Source organism: Neodiprion fabricii, chromosome 3, assembly GCF_021155785.1.
Source record: "Neodiprion fabricii isolate iyNeoFabr1 chromosome 3, iyNeoFabr1.1, whole genome shotgun sequence".
NCBI classification, from domain to species: domain Eukaryota; kingdom Metazoa; phylum Arthropoda; class Insecta; order Hymenoptera; family Diprionidae; genus Neodiprion; species Neodiprion fabricii.
The window spans coordinates 17,294,024-17,320,995 of record NC_060241.1 but is presented as its reverse complement, the minus strand read 5'-3'; the positions used below and the strand labels follow the sequence as shown (position 1 = coordinate 17,320,995).

General features: G+C 36.1%; 1 protein-coding gene across 2 annotated transcripts; it reads right to left on the bottom strand.

The window, feature by feature from the left end:
* Nucleotides 1–62: 62 nt before the first annotated feature.
* On the bottom strand, nt 63–22,836 carry LOC124179022 (maltase A2-like). 2 transcript variants are annotated; one of them, XM_046562972.1, is made up of 8 exons: nt 22,423–22,836; nt 16,502–16,593; nt 14,516–14,732; nt 10,320–10,459; nt 8,876–9,069; nt 6,647–7,673; nt 5,123–5,385; nt 63–4,905 (listed from the first exon to the last, which is right to left on the bottom strand). In XM_046562972.1, the coding sequence occupies exons 2-8, from the start codon at nt 16,589–16,591 to the stop codon at nt 4,680–4,682; spliced, it is 2,157 nt and encodes a 718-aa protein (XP_046418928.1). In that variant the 5' UTR covers nt 16,592–16,593; nt 22,423–22,836; the 3' UTR covers nt 63–4,679. The 2 variants fall into 2 exon arrangements, with proteins under 2 accessions (XP_046418928.1, XP_046418927.1); XM_046562971.1 differs by lacking the exon at nt 22,423–22,836 and adding an exon at nt 18,909–19,111.
* Nucleotides 22,837–26,972: the final 4,136 nt, after the last annotated feature.

The following is a 26,972-nucleotide window of genomic DNA, read 5'->3' as shown; positions in this document are numbered from 1 at the left end:
AAGAAAACGTACGCCACAATTGATACAAGCAGAAGAGTTTGAAAGTTTAAGACGGCACACTATTTTATGGCTGATGGTTAAACATTTATTTACACATTTACATTGTCACTGATTATCCAGTTTTCACATTTCGAATTCATCACGGCAGTAGTTACGTGAGATACAATAAACTAAAATATGTTAGTTAACATTAAGTGCAGTCTGTGCACACTATTGATCTACATAATCAACGTATAAATGTGTACATCACTTTGTTTGTATTAAAAATTAGAAAAAAAAAGAAACACAGATTAATATTTCCCTGTAAGTTGTAAAAATATTTTCACCAAAATGCTTCACAAGCATACATAACTTCTGTATGTAATGTTACAATGTGCATTTACACTACAGCAAAGAAACGATTCATTCTTTTGTACATGTAAATACATACATAATAATTCATGAACTATGTCCTCATCGAAGTAAGCAAATTATAAGCACTTACTTTTCTAGATTCAAATCAATTGTAAAGTAGCTATAATATTATTGCAATCGTACGAGAAAAACTCCTCAAAAACAATGATCACAAGTTTTATCGTGATGTATAAATGCAAAAGGTGATCGTTAACTCGACGATCTTTGTTATACGGTGTATACTTAATATTACAGTGATCTAGTAATCGATTGTTGTTTTTCGTTCTATTCTCAAGTTTTTGTTAATTTTGAAGTTATTGAAACATCGTAATGAATATTTTATAAAAATCCATACAGAGTTTTCCTCGCAGGTCCGCAATAAATAAATAACATAATAATATAAATAAATGAACGAACCGAACACAGAAGTCCGCAACTCAAGTGTCTTTTGGCACGCTATTTGAGCTCTAACTATAACGCTAACTATACTTCTACGGCTACAGTGGATTGCTTATACCTAAACCCAACAATAGGCCTCAGCATATTTTTCAAGTTAGCACCATCGGCATTTATACATGCAGGTGATCGTACGTGAGTCGGTCACGGTATTGTGCACGAAAAATTAGGATAGCAAAGAATAAGTGAAATTTCTATATCCCGATATTAACGGAGCCGTAATGATGCAAACACGCTGACTGTTTACCCATTTGGGACACACGTTTTACTTTACAACACGGTTATCGAAAATGCAAAAGTTAATGTAACCAAGAGTTTTTGAGAACATTGATTACGTGGTTAAACTTGGAATTAAACAAGTGGTTAAGTTGGCTGACTTCTATGGGGCCAGGATGCGTTTCAGGCCCATAATATATTCACAAATGAATTAAAAATTTAATTTTTGTTATTCAAATAATTCGAGAGCTGCATTGTTGATAAAAATACAAAATTCAATCATTTCTAAGTTAAGAAAAGCCCGGTCGATTGAGAACAAAATTATCCAAATCGTCCTCTAGATTTCGTAGCACAAAAAATTCATTTGATTACAAAAACTTGTCTTATTCTTTTTTTTTTTTTTTGCGAAAAAAGCGGGTTATTAAAAGTTGAAAATGGTTAGGAGCTCAGAAACCCCTAGTTTCAAATTTCTAACAATCGAGGGTCGAGTAAACAAGTAGCCGGCCTTGTTGCATCATTTCTTCGTTTTTCACGCACCAGACCGAACGTAGCCTGCCTTAATCGTCTCACATCTAGCAAAAAAAAAGGAGTTTCCTCGGAATAGGCCTCGTTAAGTTGTACACGCGAGCGCGCGTGACGCACGCGTGCCATCCTCACATAGCTGTACTGTGACCAATACTCTCGCGCCCTACTCGGGGATCAGCCGAAGCTTCCTTTCACCTTGTCGGGTAGACGACGGAGGCTAGCAACTTAACGTTACGACACTTTCTGTCAAGAATCCGAGGACCTTCCTCAGAGCTGTGTGTGAGTCACTAACGGACCCGCTTGTGGCTCCGCGGTGAGGCTTGAGGGAACTCCGCTTTACGCGAAGGTGCTCGTGTGTATATATACTTAGAAGCGGCGAATGATAGCGCTTGCGAGAAAGCTGGCAAGCATCAAATATCGCATTTATCAGAATGTATCGATTGGATTTATTTAATTTTTTTTACAATTCACAGTTGAGCAAATTGTTTCAATGTCTTACTATCGCAAATTGTTATTCCGTATCCCCTCGTGTTTTTAATTCGTTACAGCAATTGCTGTTATAATTGATTATTTTTTTTACCTAACAAAAAATTTATACAACAAAATAAATACTTTGTCTTTACACGAACATCATATTCGTTTTCGAGTTCGTAGCTCACCCTCGAAATCAAATATAATTGAACATACGAGCATATAATTGCTATAAACGTTTCATTGGCATATTGTGTGTGTTCTTTGCTTTTTGTCACCATAATTTTATCTACAGTTCTATTAATACATGTAACAAATATGCCTGTATTCTGAGCAGGTACTAGTGGCATAATATTGGAGATTTCTCATGTCCACAAAAATACTTTAAAAAGTGTTTCAATAAGTATTTCATCAAAATAGAATAAGTCATAGATATCCTTCGGTACAATTATTGTAAATAATATATATTAATTGTACCAAACAATCAATTCGCATTTGTAGTATAAAACAAGTATGAAATTAGGTTTGTTCGTCATTGTTTTTCTCCCTCTCTTTTGTATAGGTATGTGCGAAAAGTGTACATACATTGGAGTCAAAAGGACAGATCTATGTGTCACATTTACGTAGAGGTGGTTTTCAACATGCCTCTGTCAAATTCCGAAAATTTACATCATATAAAATTGTTAACAATCTAAATGTATAGTCGGGTTCAACTTGGATGATGATATACGAGAGTAAAAAGTGAAGAATGAGAATACAAAAGTTATTTGTAATGTATGAAAAGTCAATGCGCAAATGAAATTCGCTCGAAGAAGCTCTCCAGTTCATTTATATTTTGTTCACATTCTTTCACACGTAGATATAGAATATGATTTTTTTCAAAAGAAAAATAACCCAAAGTGTTTTCACGGGTTTTAAATATGCCAAATCGGCATCTCAATTTGATAGGCAAATCTGAACTAGTTTTCATTTTCTGCACGTTCCAACTTTGAATCACTGCATATGTTTCAGGTTGAGTTCAACAAATTAATATAGTTTAGGATGTCCCATTCTCTTGGCAAGAAGCACTAAACTATATCTCTTAAGTTTGGTACCAAAAAATGGTAAAAATTGAACAAAGCAAAGTGCAATCCGACAATAGTAGGAACCCTGATTGATTCGGTTCCACTGCGTTATAATATTGTTTTTTCAGTTGATCTTAAAATTAGTGATATTAGAGTGATATTCCAGGTAATCACTCAAATACCATTCAATTCTTCGGTGCAGTCGTGAAATTTTTCCACTGCGGTTTCATCAAAATTACACCCAGGAAATCTGGTATCACCAAAATATCACCATTCATAATTTTTTTTTTTTTTTTTTAATAAAATATTTTCGCATTATTTAATTTCAGTAGATTTCAAGTGTGATTTCAGTTATAAGTATGAATTTAGAATTCAATTCAAATTTCAATCGTCAGTGTTATTCCAGCGATGGAGTCGGAAATTTTTATTTCTGTGATTTTTCGATGGTAGTTTACGGGGTATGTTTTTAATGCAATTACAGTGGAAAATACAGTGTAAAAATTTCTTAACTACACCGTGAAATCCAAGTGTAATCAAAGTGAAATCCAAGTGCAACTTCAGTTCCATTTCAGTGGGACGGGATCCGCCAGGGAAGGTTTTTTAGTATTTTTGTCTCTACGAGTTTCATGAGTTGTAGAAAATTGGAATTTCTTATTTGTTGAATAATCTCTGATAAAATTGAACATTCAGTCGAGCTGACTGACGTGCGTTATCCATATTTTATTCATAATTGAAAACAATTGGTGACCATTGTAATAAAAAAATCACGCAACCTGGCCGATATTGTTGCCCATAATCGAATTCCAATTATGATAATTTTCAAAACAAATTGAGAGTAATCACTCAATTTGGTTTTGCAAAATTTGCAGTTACCCTGACCCTGAAATTACGCATCTTCCCTAACATATCGCATCTCGCAACACCTTTTCCGTACTTGTAAAAATCTTGGAAAATATTTCATTCATAAGAAATAGAAAATTGTAACTACCGATAAACATAAAGATTAAAACTTACGAATACATATTCATAATTATTCTGAATATCATCGTTATCGTCTTTATGAAATAATCCATAATTATAATAATTAAGAATTGCAGTAAGAATTTAAAAAAACATTTGAGTGAGCACAGAGAGTGAGAAAAATTATGAACAGCTAGTTTAAATAACCAGCAATAGTTCAAAAATTTGTAGACCGGATTGAACACCATATTTCACGGGATTTCCAGGATAAATTGCAAGTATTTGAAATTCCCTGAAGTCTTCCTCACTTTTTCATATCAAAAGAAATTCCCTGATATGCCCCAGTTTTCCAGAGGAGTGGCCACCCTCAAATAACACAGGTATACAATCTTCCTCATGGAATGTGGAAATTGCCGAAGTAAAACGATCCGGGTTTATCGAGAGGTATAAAACGAATACATCGAAACCAGGAGATCTCTGCTCGCCAGCGAGCAACAGTAAAATTCGCAAGACTTTTCGAAATCTGCGCTTCAATCAACGGTAAAATTTACTGTTAAAAGATAAGGTTATAGGAAAGATTTCCCGATCGTTATCTCACTTGTCCAGCTTGATGACAAAGGCTTCACCGGGGAGAATATTGAGCTCTTTGAAGTAGACAGTGTGGTTGATTTGGTTTACGCCACCGACAACGACGTGTCCGCCATAGTAAAGAGAAGACAAATCTTTGGTACGATTTTTTGACCCGAAGTTAGCCACCATTACGTACGAGTTACGTCGAGGATACCAACGCTCGATAACCAGCAGATCATCCGCCGTGTACCTGAAACAATAATGTTTTACATCAATTTTCAGCCTTCAGCTTTGAGTTTCTGAAAATTTTCTAATTCCTGAAAAATGGTGCGCCAAACACGCGATCCTCGAAAATCACTCTGCTATACAGGGTGTCCCTTAACTCGTCAAAAATGCGGACAGTCAAGTACAACGAGTGTAATTTCTCCATCGTGGATGTCGTTTATGACGTATGATTGTATTCTCACCTAATTCCGCAATTCCCGTTAATTTGGTGATCCTTGTATACCGCATTGATGTAAATCGTCGGTACCTGCGAACGAAGTCTTGCCATAGCGCGAATTGCCCCAACGAGTGTAGTTTTTACGGGTTTTGGGGGTTTGGGAAGCCATGGAATGATATCGGAACAGAATTTGTCCCCGTCCGTAACCTCCTCCCAATCCATTGGCGAAAGATTATGAACATGCTTGATGTCCTGATGATCTTCGCTATCGCAATTCAGCATACCAATCTACGTTTAGGAAATTTTTACTCAGTTTAGTCAAAATATTTACTAAAACTCTGGATAAAATTGTTTTCAGACACATTCAGAAATTTCTGTTACTATCTTTGCGATTTAAATTTTTGACAATTACTCAGTTTCTCTGATAAAATCTTTAGCAAATTCTACAACTTCTAGAAACTTCGTGGAAATATCTCATTGCCAGTTTTGGTATGCAGACAATCAATATGTCTTGATGTTTCTGGAAAATTCTTGAAAAATATTGCATTTTTATACGCATAATGCATTTATGAAAAATTTATTTGAACTGTTATGGAAAATTTCTTTCAGCAATCTATTCCACATTTTCATAACGCAGAACTCCTTTAATTTTAATTTACGTTACTGTTTGAAACTTTAAGGAAAGATGAGATTTCTCTGGAAATTGGTTCGATTTTCAATTCCAACTCAACAATAGAGGGGAAAAATAGACAGAAACTCGATTTTATAGGAAATTTTTCTGATTTTCAATAAAACGGAAGATCGGAAAGAATCTGAATTGATCCCAGAAATTCATTCGATTTTCATTTCAAACTACGCTAATCAGTCATAAGCAATCAGAAACTTGAAGATTCGTTTATTTCAGATTTTCAATAGAAAATTAAGTCGTTGACGAAAATAAGGTCTTTCCATAAATACTCTCTTATTTCTTGAAGTACCTTGGATTTAATCGGAATAGTTCGAGCACTACCAGAAATGATATAGATTTTTTTTCAGAACTGGCCAAAACATACGTATACGATTTCTGAGAAATGTCCTGACAAAGTGATGAGAAATTTTTAAGAATTTTTTCGTCAGGTCAAAATTCAATACTTCGCATTAATTTTATTAGAACATAGTCGCACGATGAATATTTTTCCAAATTATTATATACGTTATTAGCCCCGAAGACCTTTTCAAAAATGAAAACATATAAATCACTGTTTAGAAAAAAGGATTTCAGTGAATTTGCATAAAGTAGCGTCCCAAACAAAACGAGTCATCGTAGAGTGAAATCGAACGAATTGAATGTATTTTTAACCATTTTGAAGCGGTGTGAAATGAAACATCGGTATTTAACATAGGCTTTCGTTTATACTTCCAGCCTCGTCTATTTTGGTATTTTTCAAGACATCTCCGCAGTTTACGAATATAATAATTTGCCAAATACTCAACGTACGACCATCTCGTAATGAAATCAGTAAAATGTATCAATTTCCGGGTAACCGACCTCCCTAATACGACATCTCACCTCATCTCCGTAAAATATACTCGGAGTTCCGGGTAGCATCATGCCCAGAAGAGACGCGGCTATGCTTGCATTGTTCGTACTGAGAGTGCTGTTGAGAATGGACGCAATTCGTCCCGTGTCAACACCCCCAACGCTCCAATGAACCCAAGGATATCCCGGTTTCCGGAACAACGCGCCGTTCAAAACGGCGTCAACTTGACTCTTGAGCCCAGTTGTCCCGTTCTCGAAGTTCAAGGTGACGTCAACGAGGTCGAACCTCTCCAGAATCACGTTCTCCGAGGGTCCGGACGGCGCGATGTCCAGTACCTCGATGCTGCAGATGAGGATCCTGTTTGGTCCCACCAGCGACTTCCAATGCCTGACCAACTCGACGAAGCTCGTTTCTTTGACGAAGTGCTCGAGTCCCTTGAGGTAGAAACCGTCGACGCCTTTTTCGAGCCAAAACTTGATGGCCTCGGTCACCGGGTGATCCTTCTCCTGCTCTTCGGAAGCCGATGCAACTTCCGTTACGGGCTCGGGATCCAGCGGCGGTGGTACCGAGGTGAGGATGTTCCTGATGGACTCAAGGGAGGTTGGTTCGGGTACCGGGAAAACTGTGGGAAGCACCGAAGCACTCTCGTCTCTTCTTTCTCTCACAGCTTTGTCCTTTTTACTTGATTTACCAGTGTGGGAGTTCCCGTCATTGAAATTTGACGTTATGTAGGGGTGCAGAGGGAGGTCCAGAACCAGCGACATGTTCCTTCGATGTATAGCCAGCAGCAGATTGTCGAAGTCCTCGTGCTTTCCTAGGTGCTTGTCGATGTCGAGAAGCGTCGTCACGTTCCCGTAATGCTCGGGATATCCCGGCGCCGGGAATATGGAATTCAGTCTAATGACTCGCACACCGAGATCCGTCAAGTAGTCCAGCCGGTTCGTGATTCCCTTCAGATCTCCGATCCCGTCACCAATTTTCGAAGACTCTTGATACGAAGCCGGGAATATTTCGTAGAAGACACTTCCCTGCCACCATTCGACTGGTGGATCGCATCTGCGTGATAAAAATTATCGTTTGTTAACATCGGCCGTATTAGATAATATGCAACTTACAGTTCTACTTATGCCGGTGATTTTAAGGAGGTTTCACACCGTCGGTGAAGATGAGGGGCGAAAGTTTTAATCCATTTTTCGCGAACTTAAGCGAGTTTTTTTGCGAGTAAATCCAATTTAAAACTCACGTCGCCGAAATTGAAGAAGCTCCATCCTGCCCCATAAGAATATACGCAGCCTTTGAAAGTTTCATGACTTAGACATAAGTTTTTCAAATTTTTTTAAGTTTTTGTTTTTCAATATTTTTCGACTGAAAAATGTTGACTACTTGGTTGGAGACATCTACTCGTGTGATTAGATCGACTGTTTATTTTTTTAACTGACCAAATTATAAGTGCAAACGTATTTCGCCGTTATGAACTTTCTTAAGCATTCTAACATTAGTGTAATTGATCTTTTCAACGTTTTACGATACATCCGCCGGTTTATAATCAACTGATTTTGTGATCTTTTTATCCCGATTCCAAGCGGTATTCTGGATCGCTTTTACACAAGTGACTCGAGTCTATTTAATTTCCTTGAATAATTAAATTCTTCAGGCAAACTTAGGGAGGCAAAAAATATCCAACTTTTTACAAAAAAAAAAAAGACATTAATTCATTCATAATTGTACGGATTGCAAAATATTCAAAATTCTTGCAACTGAGGTGAACATTTCGAAAAATAAAACATGGCACTTTTCGCTTATCGATGAACATTTTTCTTAATTGCATATCGTGGGTTTGTTTGCTCCTTTATGCAGGCAAAAGTTATTTCCGATTTCTGAATCTATAGGGTTTGACTTACAAATCACATTCAAAGACTCGAGGCGAGACTCATGGAGTCAAAAGCATTTTATCGGTTTCTTTCTATTGCTCTAATTAACTTATATATTACATAATTTGCGACAGAATTCAGCTCATTGGCAGTTAATATATATCCAATTCTCTATCTCGTGTCAAATTTGTTATACGTAGGTAAACGTAAACAGCGAATGACTTTTTATCGCTATGAAACGTCATTAAAACAATCATCTTGTCACCGGGAACAACGAAAAACTGTCCAACACCGCAAGGAATCAACATTAATCGCAATATTAGTCGTTTACAGACCATCGACAGAGGAAAAGAGAACAACGGGTGCAATTTCACACGGATTACTTACCTCTTGGGCATTGTGGTAATTATGCCGATGACCAGCGCCACACAACCGACAAGAAATGACATGAAAGACCAAAAGCACGCCTTGCGAATAAGCGGCCAGTTCCATGCCATGAAACGGTAGTCCTTCGGAGTTTTTTGGACAGCTAGCTGAATTCCCACCAAAGGGGGTTTTCCGCCGTTCTCCTGGTTGTAAAACTAAAGACACAGGTTGTCAGTATAGATAAGCCAGTGTCATAATTAAAGGAACGGCGAGTGAATCAGACGCCGTGTATTTCACTTACTTACGATTAATCTTATACTAAACTTTCCGGTAACAGCTAAAAAACTAATTTTCATTTTCTACCTAGAACTTGTATATTTTCGATTTTAGTCAAAAACGAAAACAGTTAAGGGATTGAGCGGTAACCGGAACTAAAAATTTCTCTCATTGTATGAAATATCAAAGAATTGAAATGTTCAAGTATACTAAAAACATCGTTTCACAACAATACAGAAGAATGAAAAAAGAAACGTTGCACTGCAGAGGTGCGTGGGTAGTTTACAAATTCTTTGAAGAATATGTCACGTCTCTAGATATGAACGCTATGCGTCTTCCCTATGACGTATGACATATTTATTTTTACACGTACACAAGTGTAATACATATAATAGTAAAGTCGAATATTCGCTATGAAAGTAAACGGATGATTGACGGGCGTCAAGTAGAATGGAATATATTTTAAAACACTGTTTAAACCAGCTGTTGAGAATTTACAGGGAACGACACGGAATGGAAAAGAATTTTTGAATGAATTCACGTGGAAGAACGTTTTGACACGCAAACGGCGTTGAATCAACTCTTTTCTGGCTCTTTGCTGTTTTACTGTTTATAAAACGAAGGATGGAAAAAAAGAAGACATTCGGCGATGGCACGGCTGAGAGAAATGTAAATAAGTGGTTAATTTGGCTGAGCTTAATGTGCCAGCTTACGAACTTTTCATATATTCCATATAACACCTGAATTCCTTCAGAGCGCAGAAAACATTAATAAATCACCGTTCATTTTTCTTTCGTAAAGTTTATTATTGAAATCACTTTAAAACTACTAATTCAAATAATTCGATAATTACTATTGGACCGATCTACCCCAAATATAATACGGTATAAATTAAGAAAAGCTGCTGCAAATGGGACCAAAATCTTAAATATACGTTCATTCATTTCAGACATATGGTCCGCCAAAAAGGAGAAGAAAAAAAAAAAACCTCGATGAGGTATCAGATAAGAAATGAGGAATAATCGGTAGGTTGTTCAGTCAAATAAAAAATTTGTCTTCGTGAAGGTGTAGAAACAGTAAAAATTGAATTCAACAAAAACCAAAAATCAAAAAGTCGAAGAACTAACGAAGAGTTGGGGAATTGGTGGACACAATAAACGTTTTTGGCGTAATTCCAAGATCTACTCACAAGAGCCTGTGCATCTGGAGCAAGGTGTTGGTACGCTGTGTTAAGCTGCGTGAGGAGCTGGGTACAAACGGGTTCGTTATCTCCGCTACTGCTGGCACTACTACTGCTAGACTCTACCATTGGATCTCTAGAGCTGGGTTCTGCGAAAACGAAAAAAAAACCTTGATATTACCTAACATATTTCAATCCTTTGAACCGCTTCCCCGGACCTGTATTCGATCCATCAGTTTCGAAATTCAAGGTTAGAAGCTCCAAATCCTAACAACGATTTTGCATTTTTAAGCAACCTTACCTCAACATTTTATCTAATGTTCTGAACTTCAAAATGTTTATATCAAATTGGTAATCGATTGCCGGAGAAGCCTGCGGAAATAAATTTATATGTATGTATATATTAGGGTCTGCCAGATAAAAAAAATTGATTTTTGTTTCAAAGTTTTCCGTGTAAAAATTGAGTGCTTTAATGTATGACTTCTGGTCGACTAAGACACTTGTTAATATTTTTTGTCACAGCCCCCCCTTCGACGACGCTTCTTATGACACGTGGAAGCACTGATTTTTTATATAGGAAACGATGAAAGAAAGAAAAATGTTTTGAGCGTACGCTAATATACATATACATATATACCACATATATCCGACAACTTTTTCCATTTTTTCATTCGTCAGCACGGTGACTTAAAAATCCCCCTAAAATCGATTATTGTGCAAAACTTGTTGTAGAAAGAAAAATTGTCCTCTTTTCAGTTTGCGAACTTTACCTATGGGGCATTCCATTTGTGATCGACCCGACCAAAACCCTGTATTTCAGTTGCTGAAGTACAAAAATATACGTTTATCACTTGATTGAAACGAATATTTAATTGAAGAAAATGAATCCTTTGTTTCAAGCAGTGATATTAATAAATTCGAGTTACCAAATGCTCTCATCTCATCACCCGTAACCGCGAATTGTATTTCGTGCGACTGAAATTCTTTTTCAGTGTGATTGATTTGTGCGAACAGTATTCTTTTTCTTCGTCAACATAGATGTTCGTCGTTCTTCTGCTAGTATTTGTGAATTTCGATATAAATAAAAGATTCTTAAATTTTGGGTGTGACTAGAAGAATTACAAAGATTTAACTATAAAAAAAAAAAAGGATAACCTATGGATGATGTAAGTTAATAATACTGAGAAAAAAAAGAATTTCGGTTAGGCGAAATATATTTCAAGGTTAAGCGAACGATGAGAACTTCTTAGAATAAAAGATTTATTTTCTACTATGAAAAGTTTGTAAAAATCAACTGTAATATATTTGTATACCTGTAGCAGTTGAAATGATTGGTTCGCTGTAACCAAAAATATATTCGATTGTACAGGAATTTTTTCGGGGTAAGAGGATTAGATCCACTGTAATGGATATCACTGGTGAAGAAAACGTGCATCGAATGTTTCACCACCATAGTAAAATGGATACGAATGTGCGGAAAAATCATATCCAACAATACTACGATATAACTGTGAATGAATTATTTTCCTTCAATAGCGGAACTGCGGTAGACCATTCAAAAATTAGAAGAAAAATTTCATTGCTGGTTTCTGATTTACGAATTTTCAAACCTGTTTAAAAAAACCACCCGATTAATTGCCGCAAAACGAAAATGAATGTATTTGGCTTTCGACTTTTAAATCTTATGTAGATTTCACAATTGAAGTATATTCTTACATTTCACTAATTCGAAAGTTACGATAAAAAAATAGGTCCGTATTCGTGAATATTATAGCGTTCTATTTCAAGATGGATTTTTTTTTTTTTTTTTTAGAATTTGATTCCGAACAAAACTCACACTTGCTTGCAAACTAAATTCCGCCCCATAATAAAATTTGTGTACCTTGCTTTAGATATATATCCGAAATCATATTTTTTCGATGGAAATTTTCATAAATAAATAAATCTGAAAAAATATTTTCAATTGTTCGTCAACTTTCAGGGTCTGCCATATTGTTTTACATGTTGACTCTATAACTCAATTAAAATTGAAACATTTTCTATATGACATGATCCATATTTTCCACTTATACTGGATTTAAATTTGGTCTATTTCAAATATACTTTGTCGGTCTGAACAACTACAGTCTGAACGTCTTTGAATAAAAATATCCAAAAAAAAAAAAAACAATCACACACACTCTCATCAACTAACTAAAGGATTTTGGCCAGATCGATTGCACGCGGAACGCCCTATAGATATTTTCTTCTTTTCAAATCTAACTGTGCCAGCGTGTTAGAACTGTCAAAGAAAACCAATAAGTAAATACCTTTTCAGCAGTTAATTTTAACTTATTCAACTGATGCCCCTTTGTATGTCATTTCGCTGCTGAGGTTTTGAAAAGTGGGATTTAATTTCAATTACACGAGTGTCAGCACTGTGATACAGCGTGGCCATGAATTTACGAGCACGCAACGAATCAACGACAATTGTCTGTCCAAGAAGATGGCATGCGACACGCCATCAATGCAATAGGTTGTAAATTTTAGCTCATAGGTGCCGGGTGTCAAGTGATCATTGTTGCTCTTACTTATTTACGCTTCACCCTGGAACGTTCTTACAATCGGATACAATTTTCGAATCTGAATATTTCTATGAAACAAAAAGTTTGTCTATATATATATATATATATATTTGTATTACACGAAGTTCATTCAAAGAACTAGAAACAAACGATTTTCACGTAAACGAATAAATTCGAAACAATTTTAATGCCGGAGTCAGAGAAAAATGGAAATTCACAGCAATTTATAAAAAGTTCTCTGAGCAAAAAAAAAAAAAAAAAAAAAAAAACACAACGGAAAAGTAAAATGTACAAATTTTAGAAAAAAGCTTTTCTTTTTCCGATCGAGTGAAGTATTGATTCGAGTAGACCTTTCGATGTGTTACCGAAATCGAGTCAACTAAATATCATTTTATTTGAAGTTTATGTATCGTTTCTCCAAATTGCATGTTTGTCGACAGAAACAATTAGGCAGTTCAAATAAAATGAGTACATGAATCTAGCCAATAAAAAATTTACATCGTTCAAATGCCATACTTTGTTGATGTAACTGGAGCTTGTTAATTAAGCGTAACTGGTTGAATCAGTTGCGCTAATTTGTTTACGAGGTAAAAGAAACACCACATGTTTTGAAACGAGTAGAGAATATATTCGTCGTGAACGTCAGTATACTAGTACTATAAATGGTCACTAGGCGGCGAACTTTCTCGCTACGGAAGTAGCCTCGGAGATACATAATTATAAAACCGGGTAGTCGTCTGGAAAGTCAGACTCCGATAACGTGAGATAAATTTGTTATAAGATCTGTTACAAACGAAGAAAGTATAACATCAAGTTTCGAATTATTGACATTTATACCGACTACAAATCGACAAAAGCTATTGACACATGTTCAATTTATACTTTTACACATACAACGACAAGTTTTTTGGGTTTTACCCATTAAATATTGAACATGTCCCGAAAGATTTCGATTTAACAGTATTATATATGTTATGATATGATTCCAAAAATACGGTTTGTGCGCTTGATCAAATTTTTAGTTATACCAATCGCACATATTCTCGTTACAAAATTTATACTACTGCATGGAACTCACGACGTGTTATCTTGAACAGATCGATAGTCAGCATGATCATACAATGGCTTGATTCAGTTCTGTATTATTTCGTCCGACAGAAATAATTTGTTGAATTAATTAAGTATTGTGTCTGCTACATTTCACTACAGCATTTAATTGAATCAAACGAATATCACTTGACTCGAATAATCCTTTCCCTCCGTCTGTAGGGATAGTTGTAAAATTTTTGTTTCTGACACACCATTGGTGTCTATTTTAATTTTTAAAGATCACGTATCATCGACGTCTCACAGAATCTTGTCGAAAAAGAGCTTGTGAGAATTGAATTTTCACTTTGATAAAAATGTACAATCGTGTTTGGGGATTTGGATTTTGAACTGAATAAAAAAGAGTTTATTGATCACCACCTGTTACCGTTCTGGGGTTAATACGGCACGAGTCAAGCCTAAGAAAAGATTCTATTATCTTTTAATTATTTTTCTTTGAAGCCACTTTGTCGTGCCTATGACAGCAAGATGTCATTTTTATAAATCTGGTGTTCCACAATCGGTTCTAATATTACGAAAATGAATGGGACTCACCGTCGTTGAGAGGTTTACTGGAACTGTTGAGCGTGACTAGGTTTATATATCCGTTCAGACCGTTTTCGGAATTGAAATTACCCAAAGTCTGTCCGGAAGTCATGTCTAGCGGGTTTCCCTCAAGAGGGCTGAAAATTGCCGTGTTTTCCAATGGACTGAACATTTGACCTGGTGGAGGACTCGGCGTCAGAAGTGGACAATCCGACGTCTCTTCGTCCTGTCAAGCACAGTGTTCACAGTTCAAAATCAGGCGACGAAAACGACACATTCAATAAGATCAACGTCTCCGATGAATTGTACAAAGTCATCGTATAGTTTCAGACTCTTATAATTAATGAACGGTTATAAAGGGTTATTTTATTAGGAAATTGTTCGTTTACCACCATAAAACATGTATTTTAAACATTATAAGAACGTAAATATACTGGAATTTGGATCGAGGTAACTATCGGACCACAAAATATTCACATCATGGAAACCTTACTTACTGCATGTGTGTTGCCTAAGTTTTTTTACTTGTTTACCTGTGAGTGCCCCGTATTGCCAACATCGTTTCGGTGAAAATAAATTTCTGCTTGAAATCACGTATTTTCCAAACACATTTTGAGATAAAGTCTAAAAATTTGTTATGATGAATTTTTTTTTTTTTTAACTTGTTTTTTTGGATCAATTTGACGGAGTTTTTCATACATATGTGTTCCTTGAACAGTCGACGTTAAACTGCAAAACTATTTCAGCCAACGTATTTATAAATCTGTAGTAGGGTATAAATTTAGGTATAAATTAGGGTAAATTTTGGTCTTGACAAAAAAATGAAGTGATTTCTTGTTTTCTTGTATTAAGGGGGAATATCAGTGTGATTTTTTGGGAATTTTTTTTTAGAAAAACGGCTCGATCGAATTATTTGGGATTTTGTGTATTTATTATTGAAGCATTGAAGTGTACAAGGAATTTTTTTCTTTATTTTTAGTACATTTTATAAAGCAGAGGAGAGGTCGCAAAATGGCATCTCAAAAAAAAACTTTCCGACGGTTGACTACGTAAGTGCCACAGCAAGCATCTGAACTTAAAAATTCAAAAAGATTATGAAATTATAATAGTATACATATCGCAGCATTGTAGGGAATTTGAAAATTTTGATTTGAAAAAGAAAAAAAAATCGAATCTTACACAAAAAATTTGCAGTAAATTATGAATAAAAAAAAAAAGTAAACAATTAAAAAAAAAAAAAACTCTACGATACGACGATAGCGATAAGTCTTCTGAAGATAATCCTTTTCGAATGAAGTCGATTGGACAAAATTTGACAGAGTTATGCTGTCAACTAGGTCAAAAAACATGGTTTCGAGAAAAACGCGTTCAAAGTTTCGAGAGGATAAAATCGAACGATGTAACTTAAATGTTGATATAAAAGAAGCGTCGACGCTTGGTGCCAATTTTGAATACTTCCAAGCCGAATATTGTTTTAAAAATTTGTAGGCATATTCTTAAAGGTCAAAACTATCTATTTAAGCAAAAAAAAAAAAAAATCGATTTTTTTTCCGCACTGATATCCCCCCTTAAGTAAATTCCAAAATTTGACACCGTTTGCTCAAGCTCAAAATATTAATCAAAAATGTTCTCCTTAAAACCATTATAATTATTCATTTATTTATTTATTTTTTTTTTGTCAATACCGAAGTCTTCCACACTAGTCCGTGTCGAAATTCGAAAATTGTGGTATTTCGATACACTCTAATCTGCGGTGAGCATTTGTCACGAAAGAAAGGAAAGCAATTTTGATCGATTAACCGCTGATTGGGCAAACAAGGACGGCATCTCTTCTGCGAACGTTCGATTAACGACGTCTGATCGAATTGGGGCCAACGTTCGAGCAGACGCCACGATAATATTCATGGGAAGCACCGCGCTCACCGTTATTGGTGCTGAAAGTAATGCTATGAAAAATCTTAATTATATAAAAGCTAATTGAAAGATTCAACCTACCCGAGGCAAAAGCTCCTGTGAACTGGGCGACGCTAGCAGATCGCTTGGCAGCACCACAGACAGCAGACCCTCCGGTTTCTGGATGTTCATTTCTGCAAAGAAAAACGGCGGGAAATTTATTTTACTTTGTTTTTTCAATGGACGCACTGGCAAGCAGAGTATCAGACCTCTGTACCATGGAGTCTACTAAAACTTTTACCGTTGTTTCCTTGGCCTAAAATACGCAGCCCGTGATTTGTAGTTTCATCTAATAATTTGCGCTGAAAATAATTGGCCCAAATATATGTATAAGTAAATATATCACGTATGGAAAGTAACGACACAATACGTTCGTGATTTTGAATATCGGAAATTTATCGCATCTGAACTTTTTTGGTTAGATTTATTATTACGCGTATCTGTAAATCGTATTATCGGATGTTTCATTGGTTTCTTGGATTTTTTGAAATATTATCCTGCAGCATTTTTGGTGTTTACAGAGTTTCAATTTCGAAATAATTCACTTTACACGGAATATTCTTTCAGTCGTTTAACTTTCGGAACTTACAATTAGATCAAGATGCATTGTAATCGTTTGGAATTCCGGGCCTTATTTCGATCATTAATGAAGTTTGATTTTCATAGATTTGAAATTGATGGCTAAGGCTTGTCGAATTTTCATTCGGACAATCCGGTATAAGTAAAAAATCATTTTGATACATCAACCCAAGAAAAAATTAGAGATTATCTTAAAAAAATCAGAATGATCATAAAATTCATCGGTTTGTTTGTATTAGACGGCAGTGTCGAAATACGAAAAAAAAAATGCCTAAATTCATCAAATATGGGGTCAGAAATGTTCGTTGACTGAAGTAACTACAATTTCATTCGTTGACAAAAATTGTTGTTTTGATCTTTTTTTTTTTTTCTTTCTACTAACAAATGACTCAATTTTTTCAATTCGGAGTAAAGCTTTTCTTCGGCCATGTTTGGTGAATTCAACATATTTTATTTTCACGTTCGTACACGTGATCTATAATGCACAATACAGTCTTGAACGGGGATAAGTAAAAATCGATTTGAACAATCGCCTCTTCGCGCAAAGTAGTTAGTTATAGGCTAGATTATTATAACGTTCGTACATGCCAATGCAATCGGGTCACGACGCGAGGCTCTGTTGCGTGGGAGACAAAACTCATTAGGTATCCAAACCCAATCGAATTTTGATCAGTGAATCTCCAGACTTGCGTCCCACCGGAAGTCTTCGACAAATCGAGCAATTCTATTCGGATTCCGAAGCCTGTACATAATAGAATTTTCAATTACCTCGTTAACCGCTACGGCGATCATAATTTTCAGTTTATAGTCACGTTTTAATATCATAGCAGTTTTTTTTCGACATTTCTCGTCGTTACGTTCTTCGCATTTTTACTTCATGTCATTAACACGGACGCAAAAAACGAAAAAAATATAAAAAAAAAAAAAAACTACGAAACAAGTGGACGAAAAATTGTGCTCATATTTCACTTTCAACCACCATCAATACAAGTCTCAAAAATTGATATGTTCATATATGAAAACACGAAATTTGGGCTACGATAGATTAAAAATTCCACTGACAATGAGATATTCAGATAAAATTTTCCAAGGGTATTTAAATAGTTCCAAATATTGTCAAGCGATGTCTGGAGTCTTTATGGTGAACAAAATCAGCGTAAAAAAAATCAGAATCGGATCAAAAACACCTATAACGATAAAATTAGTTATTTTGAATATTCTAAGTACAAAATCTTTTTCGCAAATTGTTAATAAGCTTCCATCAACCGGATTTGCAAAGATTCAAAATCCATCACATACATAATGGACATGTCGTTTCATTCGTTTTCACTATCATCGGGGCAAACCACCTTTACACAGCATTTTCTCTTCTCCTAACTTTTGATTCGGATGACTGCCGTTTTATCGCTTCGTTGCATCAAATTCATGTCGATATCTGAAGCGGAGACAAAATACTGGGTCTCATCACGCGCCGTGTCGTAACTAGTCACATGTAACGAGTGCGCAAAAGCGCAAGGCAAGGTAACAAGAGTAGCCTCAGGCATATATGAGTACGTTGAAGATGAACGTGAGCCACGTAATACCAACATCAACAGGTAGTCGGTTAAAAGTTATGCCCTGCAGTCCTCATTCAACAATCGAGCTTGCGAGCTTAACGTGCGACACGTATCCAAAAACCTTGGTTTAAACTTCGTTGGAGTTTCCATTCGAGAAAACAAATAACATTGTCTTCCTCGATCGCCCAAAACTTTTCCAGGTTAAAAAAAAAAGAGAGGATGACTTGACGTGCGTGATTGACGAGTACGGTCTGAGTACGAAATGGAATCGTCCGAAAAGTTTCCCGGTCCTTAATGTCCGCAAATAATCATACCTGTCCATGACAAATCGTCATAATGCACCGCTTGAGGTATTCTTAGTCGACCCGCGAAGAGTGCAGGCTCTGTGTTCGAAGAACGATTGACGCATTTAAGCGCCAAGACAGGTGGATGCAAATTCTGCAAGCTAATGACTGTCGGACGGGCATTTGTCACGGGATTAAAAGATCTCCGACTGGTCATCCATGAGCGTAAATACACTAATTTAAGTCCGTTAGGTTGGTATGATTTTTTTGGCAAGCGCGCAAAACGGATGAGCGATTATAATCATGAAGTCGCATGCTCCGTGTGCAGATTGGCCGTTTGAGCACGTGAGGCGAATATTTGGACAGAATAACAGAGCGATCCTTTACCACATCTTTACCCGACGTCAGTGCTGCATACGAGATGATAAGTGTTATTATCTGGATGAAGATAAGATCGTTCGTGTGGAAATTTTTAGCTAATTGGGATCAAAGATAGTTTGTCTTGAAATTATTTCTGTAGAGGATAAGATCGTCGTCATTTTCATCCGGATGATCAAAAATATAAGGATAAAAACATTGGGAGATAAAAGTGGACGATTTCTAATATCACTGTGAGAAAAAAGAATCGTTGAGGGAATGAAATATTCGGTTCGATCCGTTGGACACTACAAGTTTTGAGGAAAAACGATACACTGAGAAAAATTTTATTTGTTATAGTAACTAGAGAAATTCAGAGAAACAAGTATCGTTATAAAAACTGTTTGAATATTGTTGGATTTTTTGATAATTGCAACGCAAAATCAGTTTGTGAGGTTTACTCTACTTTTTTAGTTAAACAAGGCTTTAACGTCAATCGTTGCACAAGCATTAAATTTTCGTAACAGTCACAAGAAAATATAGTAACAGTGATCGTAGTGAGAAAGAATAGTAACGGATACTAGACTTTCCGGTAACAGCTGGAAAACTAATTCTCATTTTGTACTTAGAACAATATTTTTCACTAGAACAACAGATTCATCTAAGTCAAGCTGATAGGTGAACTTAACTCACATTGTCTCCACAAGATAACAGACGACGTGAATTTATCTAAGATACATTATTACAGGTATAATTTTAATTGACATATTTTTAAACATAAGAATAGCAAATAATGCTTTTTATTATCCTAGCAAACTCAGTTATAAACTGTTCGATTTCCTCGAACCATGCAACTCTACCAATTTTCACGAAAATTGCGCACAAATCGCGAAACGTAACCTCAGTTTTCAGCTTTGAAATTAAACACATTTTCATTCCATTCAGCGCCCTGATGTTTATCTACAAAATTGAGAATACTTGCGAAACACTGCACGGTGTGAGTTTTGTTTTTTGATGATACGTACTTTTTAGAAATGTAATTATTTAACATACATTTATCAAGAATAGTCCTCCTGTTAGATTCCGAGTTTAAATTAAAACTTCAAAATGTACAAGAACGATTTCAGAAACTACAGCAAGTTTATTTTCCGGCCTATCGTTGATCAAATCCTATTTAGCGGATTTTCATGGGCGAATTCTATCGATTCGACCCACGACTTGGTCAGCCCCGCATTTCTGGTACTAGATAGTTGTAATTCTTGGATGGAACAGGTGCATCAAACGAGAGGATATTTCGTTTTTTGGCACTGGTACAACCGTGCTTTTCAGCTACTCTACGCTTTTCGTTGTTGCGGCTGTTTTCTCAAGTCCACGGCGAATTATAAAGGCATTGTTATTTTAATCCCACCAGACACGAAACGTGCGCTTGGTATACGGATGCTGCGATGTTGATACAAATAAAATGCCAATGCTGTACCGGTAGGGGCTAAAAAGCCTTTATGATTCAAATAAATACAGTCATCGAATTGCGCGCATAAGGAAACTCTGACTTTGAATTTGAATACGTGTTACAGAACTTTAAAAATCAACATGCTCGGATTTCGAGATATCAGAAGCGACTCGATCTTTTTTTTTCTTTTATTATAAAGTAAAGCAGCCAAATGTATAACAATCAAAACGGATGTATGAGTAAAATCTAGCTTATTTAATACCTTACTTGTCAAATTAAAATATTTCCTAGTGACGATGAATTGCCGAAGGCCAAAAAAGCGAAAAGACCAAAAGTATGAACTAGATTTTAGATATCGCTTTTTTATTTCAAATTACTTCCAAGTAAGAAAATTTTTTATTCCTTTGACTTCGTTCCTTGGTGGCTTATTTTTTTCAGAAGACCACTCTCTGCCATCCCATTGAAACACTATTTTATCATGTCGGTGTAGTCGAATATTTTATTTGCTAAGATTACACTGATATAAATTTCAGTTTACAAACGACGTTTGTTGAATTAACCATCGAAAAAGGTGATCTGTTTCGGTGAAAACGAATGAAAATCTATATCTGTAATTGCACTTGATTTTAACTTCAGCATTTTTACTTCTTGTACTCGTAGCAAAATTATTCTATCTTTCGAACATATTAATTTGATAAGTACTCAACGTGCGACCATCTCCTAATCAAATCGAGAAAAAGCATTGATTCATCGGTCTCGCTGAAAGGGCCTAGAAATCATTACTATTGCTTCCATAACGCCTAGTCACAAATCAGAGTACATAGACTTGTGTCTCTACTGCATCAACAGTTGTCAACGATGTGTATTTTTAACCGCAATACGTACAAACGTAGTCAGCAGCCTGTCAAGGCCGATAATTGAGTACAGAGCAGGCCCGTGCAATATGTTGCATCATGACAAAGTGCAATCGTCGAGAACATTTCTTTAATTACATCAACACCTTGACTCTCGCGAAAGAATTCAAAATTTTGCGAAGTTTCATTACCAATTGACCGAAAAGGGATGCTCAAAAATTGTCGGAGATTTTCTAAGCTTCACTACGTCGAAGCATAATAATTTTTATTTTTGACACGGTTAAAGTTCGTAGGAAAAAATCAACATTTCGCAACTTTCGGATTGCCCGAAATTCATTGAACCCTGATAAAGCAAAACATATGAACGGGGTGCCCTGACCAATTTCGACGTTGACGAATATGTATCGAAACATCGATGTTCGCGAATTCTACGAATTTACCATTGCGATTTCGCAAAATCCGTGCCATTTCTTCATTTCTGCGTCAAATAAAAAAGTGTTGGACTGTTTTTGTTCAGAATTTGGTACAGAACGGGACTGTTAAGCTCTTTTTCTCGTTCGAGATAAGCGAACTTCGATATTTGGACACATGTACACCGCCTAATATTTTCGAAGTCGTTAAAACATCGCAAGATATCGATTTTTCCCTCAAATTTCGTTACAATCAAGTTAGAAAAAAAAAAAAAGGTTGCAAGCATCCGTATCTTACACCTGAGGCAATCTTTTAAAACAATCTCCGCTTTGAATCGGCGAAGATAATCGACGTACGCATGTATAAAAGAGTTACGAAATTCGCACATGCATCATTGAGGGAAAACGGCGAGGCGAAGGGAGGCTTGCACAAGATCCTTACATCACGCGATGCACAATACACGCACACTTACCGTAATCTAAATTCTCGCCGGTAGCCACGTGAGGATTACGTCAGACTTTATCGCCGGGACGGAATTGATGCTCGATTTTTGGAATCGCGCGACGATCACGCGCTCTGTGCGGAATCCTTCGAGTCTCCGGAAGTCTCGGTTCCGATTCCTGACCCGCAAGCCGACGTTTCTCGCCCTCTTCTTCAACCTTCGGACACGTGATGCGACCGGGTTCTGAGACCCTGCGGCGGACAAGAAGCGCCGGGCTTTCACCGGCGAGCTTTCGGGGTGTCGGGTGACTTTGACCGGATCGCGGTTACCCCGGCGATCGGAATTTCGGTCGACGTCTCGTCTCGTCTCGCAGATCCTCCTGACGAACGTTCGCGTCAACCTCGTCGCTCGTATAACACCTACGCGGATATATTTAGCTTCGCCTCGAGTCTGACCGAAGCGGAGCGATGCTCGCGCCCCCTGGAAAAAAGCTCCGCAAAGCCGGCGGCTTGCGCCGCCGCGTCCGCTTGATCAATACGCGGATTCGTTGAGCGCCTAATTTTGAGCGGCCCGAAGATTGGACTGGATTTGATTTGAGGAATTTTTTCTCGCAGGCGATTTGAACGGAAACACTTGGCAGCAAAAGATTACCTTCAAACGCTTTGCTGCACGTCTGCTTTTGTTTACTATTATTCGTTTTATCGGCTGTCGGGCTAGATCAGATACTACGAATTCGAAGTTGTTGAGAGCTTTTAATGACCGAGCGATGAAAATTTTGTCGAAGCGTAACTTTCTGATCTCTAGAGATTTTCTGATCGGTCGCGACTTTTTTAGTTTGCCTGCTCTTTCGTCATCTCGACTGATAAAGCCCTGGCTTACAAATCTAATGAAACAAACAATCGCATGCAACATTTCTGAATACAAAAAATTGAAACTTACGGATAGTCGTAACTTCCGGTTATTACACCCAGTGATTGTAACGTATAGTGGCGGTATTGTTTGTTTATTCATTTTTTTTTTTTTCTCTGATGTCCGAGTTTTTACTACATTTGTACTTTGGCTGGTATCTGTAGTTTTCTGACCAGAAATTCTTTTTAGAACTTTGCATCGTTCAAATAAAATACATGAAAAATGCTGCCACTGGATAATCGGATTAAGAATGAAAAATGGTCCAGAGAAATTTGCTCTTTAAATGGCAGCTGTAGTTTAGTAAAGTTAATTTTTGTTGATGCAAAAATCTTGAAAGTATTACAGAAGACATGAGATTTGAATTACGTGTTTAATTCCGAAATCTGTTACTTGACAAGAAACGTTTTCGACAGAAATTGATTTCTGACTGACATTTTGAATTACTACGATCGGTAATTGAGAATGCTCGTTCCACGCGTTGAAAAAAGAAATCACGTAGTTATACGTACGACGGTAAAGTTTTTCCATAAGAATTACCAAAATAAATGTATGAGTAATCTTTGAATTTTGATTTTATACTTTTAGTAATTGTAATGAGCTACTGAAAAAACTAACAATGGTAAACTAGTGATGCAAATTTCGAACGAGATAACAACTATATATTATGTGTGTGGGCAATTTGGACTATTCGGTAAATTAGAATACCGTCAATTTCTATTGCGTTGTAAAGAAGTAATTCTTGTACCAAAATGCGATATTCCACAGTGTTATACGGCTTCTGTCAGGAATACATCGGTATTATTCTCACTCGATTCAAATTGGCCTAGAAATTGTGGCTTCTGCTTCCACGTTATTATTTACCGTCTGTCGTTATGTTTCTCCGTTGATAACGAAAATGAAGCTGTCTTCATTTTTTGAAAGACGCTGAAATTCAAAGTATGATTCCGAAAATACCTCGAAAATGCTCATTTCCCTTGAGATCTGGTTTCTAGTTTTTCCTAAATAACTTTGAAAAGTCACAATTCGTGGAATATTGTAAAGCTTCGGAATAGAGTACAAAAAAGACACAATTCTAACGAATGACTTGCTTATGAGAATGCATGAATAAATATTTCAAATGATAAACGGTTAATGGATACAAACGTTATTTGTAATTTATTTCGTTCCAATTACAAAATACAAACATGTGATTTGTGTTTCATGCACCTGTAATTACACGTGACAAATTTTAATTGAATGATTTTCGATTTGTGGGATTTTCACGTTACTGCAAGAGATATGATCGCACATATTTATTGGCAGACGAATTTCCCGCATCAAGTGTAATATTCAAGTTGAATTTGACAGTAATGTAGTAGAAATACTTTCGTAGATTGCAATAATTATGCAAGAAAAACTTCGTGAAACGGAAGGTTGAATGATAAACAAATTTCCAGGTAAATTTCTAAAATTTACCACGTTATTTGTTGCCTACAAAAATTTACAGGAGAGCTTGCAGCGCACTTTACGACGAGCTTCTTCGCAATAAACGGGGAAATTCAAGTGTTGTCCGGGATTTTACAGGTACATATAATATTACATTTCCAATTGGTACAGGTAAGTGTGCCAATTACGAGACAAAAATGGAAATTGCGGACACTTGAGCCAAATAGGTTATTTTGTTATATAATAATTTGTGGCTCCTAGGGCACTCATTCGTTCGAAAAGCAACAGCTTTACTTACTACGCATTCAAAAATGATTTACAATTAGTTGTTCCATACGCCCAAAAGATGACCAAAAGATAATTCATACCCAAATAGAAATATTTATATTTTGTACGGTAGTTCAAGTTTTCGGATGCTGCAGATAAATTATTTATTCTAAGCAAGTGTTTGTAGAGTGTAGAAAGACTTTGTCTAAATTTACACGCAACTGATTCGATTTTACCGTTGGCATTCATATCGATACTCCGTGATGTATGGTGTGGCAAATTTAAAGAAAATCTGCACGTTTCAGCACAATTTTGGTGTGTCAATTATTTTTGTTGAAAAAATAACGGCTATAGTAACTAGAAAAATTCGGTAAAACAGGTATCGTTAAAAAAACTGTTTGAATATTGTTGGAATTGCGAAAAACGAGGTACGTCTAACCATTTTGCGCTATTGTCGATCCTTTTGCGGTAATTGCAACGCAAAATCAGTTTCTTCGGTCAACTCTACTTTTTTAGTTAAACAAGACTTTAACGTCAATTTATCGTTGCACAAGCATTAAATTTTCGCAACAGTTACAAGAAAATACAGTAACAGTGATCGTAATCTGAAAGAATAGTAACGGATACTAGACTTTCCGGTAACAGCTAGGAAACTAATTTTCATTTTCTACCTAGAACTATATTTTTCGATTTTGGTAAAAAATGAAAATAATTAAGGACTGAGCGGTAACCTGAACTAAAAATTTCTCTCAGTGTACTATCAGCTGGATAAAGGACAACCGTTCAGATGCCTTAGAAACGGATTATCTTGAAGAATTATTTGCGTAACTGAGGTGAATTTTTTATTGATTCGGTCCTTCTGCAGAATTTTGATGGAATTTTTTAGTACACAAACAGCTAATTGCAAGAGGCAGAAACTGTGAAATATGTAACCCGAACTTGCGTAGTCAAATGCAATAGAACCAGAATTGGTTATCACTTAACGCCCACAATCAGCATACACGTTTTAACGATGACCTTTGCGATTGCATCCAGCAGTGATCGGCAACTATGCGGTAATTTAAGCTAACACGATCGTGCGATGTGATTTGCAGAGAGCGGATTACATGCATTTCCATATTAAGCCCATAATTTAAAAATCTAATCACGATACGTATATTTGCTACCTATGTTTACAAAACATTTAACGATTCTATTATATAAAAAAAAAATAATTAATAAAAATACACAGCTGCGAGTATGAAAAACCTTGAAACTCAACTTTTGGCGTTGACCGATTCTATTTCGTTAATGAATAAAATCTGCCAAACGAATTCCGCATTGCCAGATGTATTTCCGCGTAAACTTAAAGGAGAGTTTGAAAACATTTTGAGCAATAACCCAGGCTTTAAACCTTTGGGTCAGATCGGTAGTTTTAATAACGGAACGGGTTAACTTTAGCCACAAATAATAAGTGCTAACATAGCACGAAAATTCAAACAGTGTCCAGTTATTTCAGTGGATGTGGAACGTTTCTATTCCACTCTGAAAAATATTTTTAGTTCCCGAAGATACAATCTTACCGAACATTTATAACAGTATCTGAGTGGTTACGTTAACGGAAGTAACGAAATCTTAAATAATGGTTAATTATTGAATATACTTACTAATTGCATCCCGATTTCGAATTAAAAAAAAAATAAATAAAAATTACCATTTTTTAATTATTTAATATTGCATATCTTGACACTTTTAGTGCATATTTTCATGCATATTTCAAGCTTTTTAAGGTGCACATAATTCGGTCTCTGGTGATTTGATTTTTTCTTCAGCCTGATTTAATCTTGCTAAGAAATTTTTGCAAAATATCATCCAAGCCGAAGATTATCGTTACACCCCCTTCGGTGCTTGTAATGAGTCACAGTCGAGTATCACTTATTTTGAATTACTTGAAACAACAGCAATGAAAAACTACGTCACGACAACTTTTAATAATATTT